Below are 13400 nucleotides of genomic sequence, written 5' to 3'. Positions count from 1 at the left end.
ATATATGTGGTGATGGCAGCATCATGTTGTGTGGATGTTTTTCTTCAGCACAAATGGATAATATATTTAAGAGTTGAGGGGCAAATTACAGGAAAGTCCAGGAAAAAACTGTTTGAATCTTCAAATAACTTGAGACTGAGACTAATGTTACATGAAGGCTACAATAGAAATTTGTTGTAAGTTTGAAAGAACTATTTAATTTTTTTGTTTTAAAATAAAGAAAAACATAAAACTTTACCCGAAATAGGATGGATATCTTTTCTTCCATGGGATGTTGGTACAATGACGTAAAACAAAAATCACATAGTTTCCAACCTAATGACAACAAAAATCTATCTGAAACATATTACCTGTACTTTGGGCCATTTTCTTATGAAATCTGAATACCATTATTTCATTAAAAAAACTAAAAAATATATCTATGTACTTGGTTCTTTATCATTTTAGCCAAAGTCAATGAGAGCCATTGTGAAAGATTTAAAGAGCCACTTGCAGCTCCAAAGCTGCAGGTTGCAGACCTCTGCTCTAAGCTGAAGCTTCTGACTCAAAGTATTTCAAATTATGAACCAGATGTCAAATGCCACATGTGGTTTGCTTGGAATGCTGCATGTTGTGAATTAATTTTATAATCCTGGATTCGCAACTATTTCCCCCTCCTGTTTTTCAGCAAAAACTCAGAAGAATGGATCTCTCAGACAGACATACAGCTGTCCAAGCATTAGGGTTGTGGGGACAGAGTACAGAAGCTAGGAGAAGGAGATCTTTTGTTTCTCCTTGCTGAGACATTGCTACTTGGAGGAGTCCAATGATTAATTCAGAGTCCTAACTTCACATGTTTTGATTTTCACATTTATTTGCCTTAATTACCTCTTGGGCTGCTATGAAATCAGTTCAAATTCTGATGGGCTGATGTCTGCTCAAAAGTCAGGCAAAAACGACATTTGCCTCTTAACATGCAGTTCTGTTTAAATCAACCCAGGCAGCTCTGCATCAATAGAACAGCTTGCCAGGGTTTTTAGGGTATTTGAATGTCTTACTGTTTTTTTTTATGATGTTTGCCTTGACTTTAGAACAATGCTGCAGTGATTACAGTGGCAGATACCAAACAGACTGGAGTGCAGTTGCTCTGGACTTTTTTATTAGCTAGAGGAAGCCTTCCTGTTTCCTGTTATTGTAAGCCAGGCTTTTATGAATGGCCATGACAGAGTGAAGATATTATTTATGTCACCAGGACTTTGGTGGTGGACGTCACCCAACTCTTGGCAGAATCCCTTGGTGCACATTTATCAAAACGTGCTGCTCAGTGTTTACCTCAGACACTTGCATTCTCACACGGGTCACCTCCGCGCTGCAGTGTAGACCTGTTACAGTCACATCATTAGGAGCCGGTACTTACTGAAGACTTTTAGGCATTTGGGGGATACATACACAAGCGCAAACATTCCTCGCTTAATTCCTCAAATGTTGTGGGAAAAAGATAAAAAGGTATTTAAATACATACAGATTTATCTAAATAATGCATCAGCTATGCAGTATAAACAATATTTATAATTTTCCAGTGAAAACCATTATTATCTTAGCTCAGTCTCAAATTCCAACTATTATTTATGTTTTTTAAGAAAATATTATGAAAAGATTAGTTTAGAGGCTAATTGTGATGCTATATGTAAACACGCAGCTTAAACTGATCCTTACAGAGGCTTATGTGTGTCAAGGTAAGTCTAAAATATTACTTTTTGCAGCTACAAAGCTGTCAAACCTCTGAATATAGCAAAAAATAAGCACATATGTTATTTCCACTTTAATTTGATACCCCTGAAAACATCAAGTGTTTATCATTTAACACTCGATGAAGATAGAGTCCACCTGTGTGTAGTTTAATCTTTGAATAAATGCAGCTGTTCAATAAAGGCTTCGGAGGCTTGTTACAAAACAAGTGTCATGGCGATCAAGCAAAACCGCACATAGGTCAGAGATAAAGCTTCAGATAGCTTCCATAAGATAAAATAGTATGAGACAACTGCAAAGCTACCAAGATGTCCATCTACCTAAGCTAACAGGCCAGACATGGAGGGCTTTAATCTGAGAAGCATCCAAGAGCCCTGTTCTAGGTCTTGGGAATCTCCACAGCTTAGGTGGGATAAACTGTTGAATCTCAGTTGTATATTCCACAAATCTGTGAAAAGTGGGAAGAAGAAAGCAGTTATTACAAGAGAGCCAGTAGAAGTCCTGTTTGGAGTTTGCCATCATCCATCTAGTTTGTAAGTCAGAAAATAAAATAAAAGGTCCCTCAGTTCTTAAATTCTAAGTAATCCAGATATGAGGGTATCTGGATTACTTTAAATATGAATACCTAGTTTTACCCATATATAAAACTGGGTATATTGAATAATTTTTTAAAGTGAAAAACAATCAAAGGCAAAATGAAGATGAGTGGGAGCATGGTGAGCTGTTCCTTCAATTGCTCTGTTAGAATCTTGGGTTGTTTTGATGATTTCATTCTAGCTTATCCTGTTTCTTAGTCTCTTTTTTTGTATTAGATCAGTCTTGTTTCCATTTTACTTTAGTTCAGACCTTCTTAGTTTTTCTAGTTATGTTTATTTTTTGGATTAATTTCCTCTTTGAATTCTTTGGATTAATTTCCTAGTCCCTGGGTACTCTCCTTTGGCCCCTGTGCCGTTTTCTCTCTCTCTCTGTCCAGCCTGCCTTCTGCTCTCTCCCCTCACACCTGCAACCCGTTAGCTCGTCAGCCCAGGTCTGCTGTTCCAGCGGTCACCCTCACGGTATTTAAACCCTTCTCTTGCTCACACTCCCTGCTGGTCTCTCTTGTTATTGTCATTATTTTCATGGATTAATTGTATTTCTTCTGCTCTGGCTCCTGGTGGTTATTTTTGTAAGTTTTTGCATAATTTATTTAATTAAAACAGCTACAAGCTACCTCTGCCTCTCTGCGTTTGCGTTTACTGTCAAACATGCATATCGCAACAACATATTTGTGAGCAGGATTCAAATAATTTTGTGTTCAGTATGCATGTGGTTTCCATGTTTGAAAAACTGAAATGCCATCATTGCAGAACACACATGTGAACAAAAAGCCCTCAGAAATATTATGGCTTATGCAGGTAAAACTCTGCCATGGTTCAAAAGTCTGCCTTTGTCATAAAAACCAGTGGTTCTCTGCCATTTTGTATTTGGGATGCACTTCAACTTCCTAATGAGCTTCTATGTTTGCTGCTTCCTTCTGCCAGTTTTCCTCCCAGCACTCAGAGGTTACAGCTGTGCTCTGTTTAGAGTAATGAACTGCTTTGGCATGTTAATATTCTTAATAGGTCCTATCTCACCACTATAATGTGCTGAATTCAACATTCATGCTCTGGTTCCCATAGAATCCAATAGGAGTGTCACTGAGTCACGCAGCAAGTGCCATTTGTCTCTTATTAACACAGAATCCATTCAGAAGTGGAGAGCTGAAGTCAGACGGCACCTCTTCCCTGATTCTGACATCATTGTAATAATATTGCTAGATAATGTTTATCAGTGCACTGTTTAGGTTGCTACAGAGCAAAGCAGTCTTATACCCTATGGACCATGACTTACTATGCTGACGACTGTTTTCCAGGAGGCTGTGTGGGCTACGTCAGTCTCTGCAGGCCAGGGTTACACCCCAGAGCCCTCTGATCTGGAGCATCTGATGGAGATTGATGCTAAAATTCGCCTCCTCCTTCCTGCTGAAGAACTCCACTCCCTGCAGAGCTCGAACACAGACTTAAGCGTGTTCCAGGTAAATTATCCCAAATATTCAGAGCTTTGCAAAAGTATTCACATCCCTTTGACTTTTTTTTATGTTGGAACCGAAAACTATAATGTATTTCTTTTGGTGGACTTTATGTATTTGTATTCATCATCATGAATCAGAGTAAAACTAAGCTGGAGTTCCCTTGGGGCATTTCTCCAGCTTTGAAGATGTAAGAATAGATATTAAGTCTTTGTAAAATGGCTCAAGCTCAGTCAGATTGAATAGAAAGAAAGTCCTCATCAATGTTCAACCCTCGCAACTGTATTTCAGTTGGATTACTCCATCAGCTCTGAGCAAATCCCCTGTCCTTGCTGAAGAAAGACATTGTCATGGCCATTGTAGCACATAGGGTGTAGAATGTTCAGGGTGATGTGCTTTGGTAGTTTTCTGATGAAAATATATGTACCTTATAGTTTGGTCTCACCACCTTCTTCCACTTCTTTTGAGTGCAAAGTCAGCAGTTGTTCAAGTAAAGTTTTTTTACCTGAGTTTTGGGTCTGCAGATCCTCTGACGTTATTAAGTCTCTGTTTCTGTGATTACTTTATGGCTGTCCTTGGACTGCTTTAAACTGTATTCCTAACCTGTGTGTGTAATGATAATTGGGTGTTAGGGTTTTAGTCTTCATATTTGTATTTATGTTTAAAAACTCTTGCAATATTCAGGTCATTCTTTGTTGCTCATCATTGTCACCAGGGTCTTTCCACATTAATTAATTTATGTTTAGTTTCTCAATCAGTTTCCGCCTTGGCTTGATAATCAGGGGCTGTTACACATGCCCCTGATTATCCTTACGGCAGTATATAAACTCACTGGTTTTCATTGCTTATTATTGGTTTTATCTGTCTCTCTACTTGTGCTCCTGATCTCCTTATGCAAAGTTTCCAGTTGTTTTTTTTTTTTTTGTTTGTTTGTTTGTTTTAGCAGTTTATAATTACATTGTCTGAAGTTTAGACCTATTTAGTGTATGCCCACGCTCCAGAAATGTTTTTGTAATTAATATTTGAAATAACCCATATTTTTCAAACATGCTTAAAAAAACTACACATGGGATCAATGTTGAAAATACATCCTCTTGGGTCAGCTATTGTGCATGCTCTCTGTACTTTGCAATTGTATTTTCAGAGTTGGGAAAAACAAAAGTCCCCAATGAAGTTGGACTTTTGACCAGGAAGGTTGGGGGTTGTCATACACTTGTTTAGTGTCTAGTCTAGCTGCCATGTATACAAATATATTGTATAGCTGTCATAAAACCAGAACCCCCAAAGCATTGCATAACCTCTATTTGTGATGTTCCTTAAGTGGAGAAATGCATTTGTATAGGCTTGCATTGCAAAAAGCAGGTAGTGTCATAACAGTTTTCAATTTACAGTTTGTTGAACTTTCAAAAAGAATAAACTCACCTAAGGTGTGATGTAATTCTCAGATCCAAGCTTTGTCTTCTGACAAAAAATAACAAATATACTACCCTTTACATACTGGTCGTATTACTTCACTGGGTTTGTTCCTCAGGGCTTTCTTTAAGCTTTTATAGTCTAATGTTAAGAAATGTTTTTTTTCTTTTATTGTTTTTATTTGTAAATGTACTAATTAAAAAGAGGATTAAATGACATTTAAATGTTGATCAATAAAATTAAAAGCTCAAAATCATTATCTTCGTAAGCAGTTCTCAGTAATATGCTCTGACTTATAAAAGCTCAACAAACTTTAATAATATGTCTAATTTTATAGTTGGGATATAAAACACTAGACACAGTGTACCACAAGTCTATTTAGCTGTTGAGTCAAATGAAATGCATAAACTGCAAAGCAAAAATCAATACTTTCAGCTGCACATCTATTCAGAAACGTACTGTATCAATTTAGAATCACAATTGACCTAAAATGCATGCTTTTGGATTCTTGGAGAGAACTTGAGTGACCAAAAGAAAAGAAACCAAACAAAGCTGGCACGTAGCAAGCGTTTCAAACTAGAGGCCTTCTTGTTGTGGAGTGTCAGTAATAACCACTATGGCAACATGATGCTGCTCAAATGGTCCCTGAGTGACATATTTTCAACAAAAGGGATCAAAGAAAGTGATGTGGTTGTGTTTTTCATACTGGATATTTGAGTTTGTCACAAAGGGCACCCAAATATATGCTATAAAGAAATATTGTCTTTTTCCATTTATGTTCCCTTTAATAACAAACATATATGTGAATCAGGAATAAACAAGCCAAATCTAAGAATTTGTATTCAGTTTTTTATTAATTTTACCTTGAGTCATAGTTATGCTTTGTAATCTATTTTGCATCTAAGAGTAAATTTAAAATGTATATTCGTAAAGCTGAAGTTTCCAAGCTGTTGTTGTGTGTTTGAGTTTAGTGTTAGTAATAAACTCTGTCTCAGGACATTTTCCCACGATATTCAAAGTTTGATTCTATGCACTTGATTTGCAAAACCTGTCACCAAAAATTGCTCATTTTGGAGCTGTTTCACAAAACCACCATCTGTTTTGATTATTGTTTTGATTATTTTACAGTCAGGATGTGAATTTGGGTATTTTCTTTTGAGCTTCTTTTCAGTTAAAGTGCCACAAACTCCTAAATAAACAAGTGATTAGTATTTTTATCTATTTAAAAATTGTAAATATGATTGTAAAATGAGAAATAATAAATCCTAATTGAGGGCTGGTAGTTGGCAGCACTGCTAGCAAGAAGGTCCTGGGTTTGAATCCTGCATGGAGTTTGCATGTTCTCCCTGTGCATCCATTAGTTCTCTCTGGTGCTCTGGCTTCCTCCCACAGTCCGAAAAAGTTAACTGATCTCTCTAAAGTGACCTTAGGTATGTGTGTGTTTGTGTCTGTGGTGTACTAGCAACCTGTCCAGGATGTGCCCCACCTCTCAGTCAATGACTGCGTCACTCATTGAGCCACAAAACAATAGACAGCTCCATAGCTGTCTATTGAGCTGTCTGCTATTGAGCAGGTTACTGTTTGTATTGTCAAACAGTAACCTATCTGATAATACAAATAAATTTAGCAATAAATTCATCATGTGAGTCATTCAACTTTTTTTTCCCCATTTCCATCTTTTAATCGTCTTCACAAACCAAACAGGTTCTTGGAAAATCCATTTATCATCTGCTCTTCATTAAAGCTTAAAAGACTAGTGCAGAGCATTTTTTCTGAGGCATTACTGGAAGTTATTAACACCCAAGTTTTTGAAATAAGAATAAAATGTAGTATTTGAGTTTGTGAACGCCACACCTGTTGGGGCAACAAAAAAGAAAAGTCAACCACCCTGTAAATTTTTTGCAGAGCCAATGATTTGTTTCAGGTCAGTACTCATAAATCTTTAAAGAGCACATAAAAAGAAATATGCTTTGTTTTGCAGTACATTTCTTCTCAGTATTTAGAATTTCTAAATGGACTCTTTTAGACAGCAGTTTAGAATACGTCATGTTTTCTTGCTTGCTGAACGCTGTGACAACATAAAGGAATGTAATATTTCTGTGATTCTTTTTGTTTCTCACTGATATTAAATCAGGGTAAATTTCTGTTTTCCAAACTCATGCATGTTTAAAACTGAATGAAACAGTTTGAAACATACATGTCCGATTTTAGATTTTGTGAGACTGGATGAAGTAAAAAGAAAAGGGGGTGCTGGCACCAGCATGCATGTTGCCACAAAGCAGAGTCATCCCCCATCAGATTATAATTACAGAGGTAGTGGAGGTAAATGAGTAACAGATCCAGAAAAAGAGCATTTCTGTTTTTTATTTGGGTGTATTAGCATGAGACACAGCCCACAGCCAGTCACACAGAGTACCATGGAAAAGTACTTATACCTGTTGAACCGTTTCATATTTGTCATAACACCAACACAAACTTCAATGTACAAGGATCTGCCTTTGAAACTATCCTACTTAGTAAATAATCCATCTGTGTTTAATTTAATTTCTAAACAATCCAGCCATTGTGAGAAGGCATAAATGTTTGTTAAAAAAACATTGAACAAAGAGCATCATTGAGACCAGGGAATGTGGTAGACAGATCAGAAATAAAACTGTGAAGAAGGGCTTGGTTGCAAAACATTTTCTAAAGCTTTGAGCATTTTGAGAATTGTTTATTTTATAATCTAAAACTAGAAAAATGGCACAACATGATCTAAACTGACAGGTCATTTTAGAAGAGGGGACTGTATCTAACATAGTTCTTGTTCTTGAGCATAAAGGGAAAAAAAACTTTAGGCCAAAAACACAAGACAAATGCTAGGCACAATGGGGAAATTGTACATCTTTCTTTTTGAGAGGAAAACAAGTGAGACATTTTTAGTACCTTTAACTTGGGAATTTAGATCCATGTTGCAAAAAGTTCAGAGACCACTTCCTTATATTAAAGCTTACTTATATGTTCTCATATGACCCAGCTGGAGTCCACACTTGCATCCAATTAAGAATCGGTGACCATAGAGGTTGCTATCCATTGCTGGTCTCCGTCCAGTCTGACAGTGTGAGCTCTTTTGCAAAATAAGCATAGGCAAAGTTTTCAGTCTTTGCCAATGCAAAGACTGAAAACTTAGAGCAATTACTCTAAATTGTTAGAGTAATTGCTGCTATAGGTATAATTCTAAAAAATATTGACACAAATGGCCATTAATGTTAAGCCATGTGTTCTTTCCACTACAATAATGTGTTGTGCTACTTTGTGTTGTTCAACCCCATTAAATTCCAAGAAAATTCCTTGAAATTTGTGGTTTTAACATGACAAAGTGTGAAAAATGTTTAATTGTATACATACTTTCACAAAGCAATGTATTGGTAGCAAACTAATATAAACATTCACCTTTGCAATGTAACCTATTACAAAGGTGAATTAAGCAAATTAGAAAGTGTACCAAAAAACTATTTGGTTTTCTTTGACACTGTTTCCTTTAGGCTTTTGTCAGCACTTTTTTGCTTTCTTTTATTCTCTCTTCACTGTCTGCAAATGAATCAAGCCCTTCTGTCATAAAAAAAACATCTGTGTACATAAAATCTTAATGTACAGTACTCCCCACTGTACCACTGTGTGGTAATGCCAGCACCACCCATGATCCGCAGGATCCAGTAACAAGTTTTCTGAAGTTGATGACATGAGTGTTTAAATTTGTGTGCCCAAACTTGTTTCTCAGATTACAAATACATTTGTTGTTTTATGGCTACATTTTTTTTAAAAAGACAAGAAGCAGGAATAATAATAAAAAAGCAAATCACGTTGTTATGGTTTTAAATCACTGTCACTATTTTGATTGCAGCTCACAAGATCGGCAGGGTTTGACCATATTTGTTTTTGCATGGGTACTGCAGCTGTGTTACTGAGTATATACTGTACTTTGCTGTAAGACTGTGAGGTCAGTTAGTCATACCGTGTGGTGGTTGATGTGCACTCCTGATTTTTAACAACGGCAACTGTTAAGTGAAAGAGCAGAATTTTGGGCAGAAAGCTCCCTTTTGGCCAACACAGTGTGGTCAGTGGATTATTTAAGAACTCAAATCTTATTAGGTCCAGTCATGTAATTAAGCACAAGGGAAAACCTTACCCTGCTGTCCTGAAACTTAGGATAAAATTCATGCTAAACATACAAGACAAACTTAAACATGAATATCCTCTGAGTTGTGATAAAATTCTGAAAAAGAATTTAACTTTGCACTGATTACTTTGGTACAGACAACAAACCAGTCATTCTATTTGTGTAATACTAGGCAAATGTAGTGTTGACAATGGTAATTTGAAGAGGGTAAGCAATTCAATAGTATCACTAAAACAATATTGTTCAGGGGTTTTTGTTTTGATCTGAACAAAAAGAACACTTGTGAAAAACTAATGGGATGTGACCCTATTAAAAAAAAGCTACTTTGCACAAAACATTAAAAATGGCTTTAGCATGGAGATGTATTTGCTGATCAGTTATTTTAACCATTAAATCCCTGAAGTTTGCCTTCCTGGAATCCATCAGCAATTACACATACTTGATAAGCACGAAAATTCGTGCTTATTGATGAGGTCAGTTTAGATCAACAAGTTCATGTAAGATTCATATTTTTGAAAAGAGAGGAGAAAAGTCTTCATTAACAGATTTAACAAAAAATGCTTTGATATCACCACCAGCAAAGATGCAAAATGCTCAATTCTTGAATTTCTTACCTGATCAATGGTGACACCCAGGTACATACATTCATGCGGGGTGATGGTCGATGATCTCAGCAGTCTTCCATGTCAGGATAATCCCTGTTACAGTGCAGAGAGGTTGATGGTGTTGACAATGATTTTTAAATTCTCTAGATCAGGGGTCTCAAACTCCAGGCCTCGAGGGCCGCAGTCCTGCAGTTTTTAGATGTGCCACAGGCAGTGTTGGCATAGTTACTTTGAAAAAGTAACTTTAATCGGACTACTGATTACTCCTTGAAAAAGTAACTTAGTTATATTACTGACTACTTGACTTGGAAAGTAACTAAGTTACACTAAAAGTAACTTTTTAGTTACTTTCAGCAGTTGCTAACAACAACGGTCCGCCTCCTGTGAAAATAACATTGATCTTTGTCAATACTTAATTGTCAGCTATTTTATAATGGTAACATCAACAATGTGTCTCCACTGATAAGGCTGAATTGAAGAGGAGATTGTAGAAAAAACTGTACAAAAAAATAAAAAACGTCACTGATTTGTGTGGTCCACTGTTGTCTGGAAAACTCTAGAAAGATTTTAAAGCCCCCCCCCCCCGTCCCCCCAGCCTCCAGGTTCTGCGTTACGGCCCTGCGTTTGGTGTCACAGCTCACAGAGCTCCTCCTGCAGCTCCACAGCTCAGATGGCTGCACAGATTTGTGACACTTATCTTAATATTAATAATTATAACGGTGCTAACTTGCCATTATAATTATTGGCAACTACGGACACGTTCATTCGTGGCTGTTTTCACGTTTATTGCGCTGTTCATATTGGTCTCGATGTTTGCAGTTTTCTGGAGCGCAACGCGAAGCTCGACGTCATTCAGAGGTAATAAGTTAACTTGACATTAACAAAGATACAGCGGGACGGATCATCCTGGAAATGATGGACAGGGAGAGACAGAGTAAGACTACCTTAATGACGGAAAAATTCTGGGATTTATTATGAGTCTCTGCTTATTCCAAAGCTCAAATGAGCAACTTCACGTTCAAAAACGAGCCCAAAAAGGCGCAACCCGCCACTCATTAAACTTGCAAGCGACTTTTAAAAAAATGAAGCCCAAATCCGCTTATAATAATCGGACTTGGCGACAGAAACTCAAAATAGTTCCAGTTTTTCCACCAACAAAATGCGCATCTCCCTCCATTGTTTACATTTCTGGCGCATAGAGACGTCGGCCACTCAACAAGACGAGTAGAGGAAATACGATTAAATTACAAAAGAAGATAGTAACGCAGTAACGCAAAAATGATTTTGATAAGTAACTGTAGTCTGACTACTGGATTTGAAGTAGCAACGCGTTAGATTACTCGTTACAGAAAAAAGTGGTCCGACGTCAGTAACGCGTTACTGACATCACTGGCCACAGGTACAAAACACTGGAATGAAATGGCTTAATTACCTCCACCTTGTGTAGATCAGTTCTCCAGAGCCTTAATTATTCTATTCAGGTGTGGTGCAGCAGAGGCACATCTAAAAGTTGCAGGACTGCGGCCCTTGAGGACTGGAGTTTGAGACCCCTGCTAGATCTCCACTCTAGTAAGTATCCGTGAGGTGTGTTGGGAATACAGACAGGGTTTATTCCAAGTGCTGCCTTAGAACCTGCTGCTGATTTTATTTTAAATTTTTCTTTGGTGCCTTATACTATAGAACACAACTGAGACTATAACTCAAACCCGTTATGTTACAAGTCTTATTTTTCCCAGTCTCTGAATGTTCATGGGATATTAAGTGTGAAGGATGTGAGCTCAACCCCCCACGTCTTTATAGCAATAGTTATTAATGATTACAACATTCAAAGTAAAGTGGTTAGTTTACAAAGTAGTATAATGACTTTCTGCAAGTTTTACTCACACATGATTAATTGGAACCACAAGGAGAACATGTCAGTGCCATATAAATCCAGAAAGGAGGCCAACTAAGGTTAGAATAAAACCTCAGAAAACAGAAATCCCTGTGCATAGATCTTCATTCTAGCATGAACCTTAGTGACTGAAAGATTTTTGTAGAGACATGTGCAGCCAGAGAGTCCTATAGAAATAAGCAAAAGCTATACTTTGTGAAATATTGTTGGAACATTATAGCAGCTTTCTAAAACCCAGTAAAAGTGGTGGAGCACTAATGCCTGTCAAATGACTCCAGAGGGCAAAAACGTACTCAATATCCTTCATGTCATCATTATAATAATGATCGTGTTTTGATTATTGATTCTATGTTGCATTGTGTTTCTGTTTGTTATGATGTAAAGCACTTTGAAATGCCTTGCTGCTGAAATATGCTATACAAATAAAATTTGATTGATTGAATAATGGTTACATTAGCATGGCACTATAGTACTGATGAAATAAGGAAACGTTAAGTTTGTATTGAAAGTTGAACAAAAAAACAGAACAAATGCCCAACAAGGGCTTTATTAAAACACCACTTTAAACGTGGGAAAGCCACACTGCATGAATAACAAACTGCAGCACCAGGTAAAGAAGGGAAAGAAAACTTCTTTGTAGCCACTTGAGATGGAAAAAGGGTAATAAAAACCCAGATGAATAAATGCAAGATTTTATTTCTAATACAAAATTTCAACAGACTTTTTATTTGCATTCATAAATATAATGTTTCTTTTTACTACAAAAATGTAGGTATATCTTTTGAAAATAAGTTTTCGAAAGATACACTAAAACAAAAATAATTCAGCTGAATTTTAGCCTTTTTCTATTGTTTATCATTCCATTAGATCACTTTGTAGATAAAAGAATGTGTTCACTTTGCTATGTGCAATTGTTATGCAAGTAGTTTTGATATGCATCTTGCTGCACTTCACAGTCACTTAATTGATTTTCCTATTTGTAAACTAAGGGAATTTATTTCTATAGTCATGAAAATTAATAAAGTTTAATTTAAAATGTCCTGTAAAATTAGATTGATTTTTATGCAGCAGCTTTGGATCCCAAGTAAATGAAGTCATATATAAAATTTTATAAGTTGTAAACAGATGCCAGAAAATATGATTTTCTTATCACCAATTGTTTCTAACCTTTATCTGAAATCAAATGAGAACTCCTGCCGTGTCTTACCACATCATATTATATTGTTAATATCATAACCCTGTATTGCTTTCATTAATGTTAGTGCATTGTATCTTTATTATAACCATATCATGAATCTTTTGTATCTGGATGTCATTGTACCATATCATACTGTATCTTGTCTTACAGTCACTGTCTCCCTATCGCAACACTTTTGTGTTGTTGTAATGTACTGATTTTGTATTACAATGAAACTGCATATTTAAAGTATGATTATGTTATTATCAAACCAAATTGTGTTATATGTGATCATATTCGGCTTAACTTAATTGCACATAATAGTTACATTTCTGAGATAGAAATTTATAACTCTTAGCTGCTATAACTTCAAATGT

General features: G+C 36.4%; 1 protein-coding gene across 6 annotated transcripts in view; it reads left to right on the top strand.

Annotated features, from left to right (window-relative positions):
- The window catches only part of fsip1 (fibrous sheath interacting protein 1), a 36067-nt gene that overhangs the window by 3465 nt on the left and 19202 nt on the right, over positions 1 to 13400 (top strand). For all 6 annotated transcript variants that reach the window (XM_044143617.1, XM_044143616.1, XM_044143615.1 and 3 more), the window contains one exon: positions 3620 to 3781. In XM_044143617.1, the coding sequence (XP_043999552.1) occupies positions 3620 to 3781 (162 nt within the window). The remainder of the gene's footprint in view (positions 1 to 3619; positions 3782 to 13400) is intronic.

This window comes from Gambusia affinis, linkage group LG16, assembly GCF_019740435.1.
Source record: "Gambusia affinis linkage group LG16, SWU_Gaff_1.0, whole genome shotgun sequence".
Taxonomy (NCBI): Eukaryota; Metazoa; Chordata; class Actinopteri; order Cyprinodontiformes; family Poeciliidae; genus Gambusia; species Gambusia affinis.
Note: the sequence above shows the minus strand (reverse complement) of the source record. Positions and strands in the feature narration are given on the sequence as shown.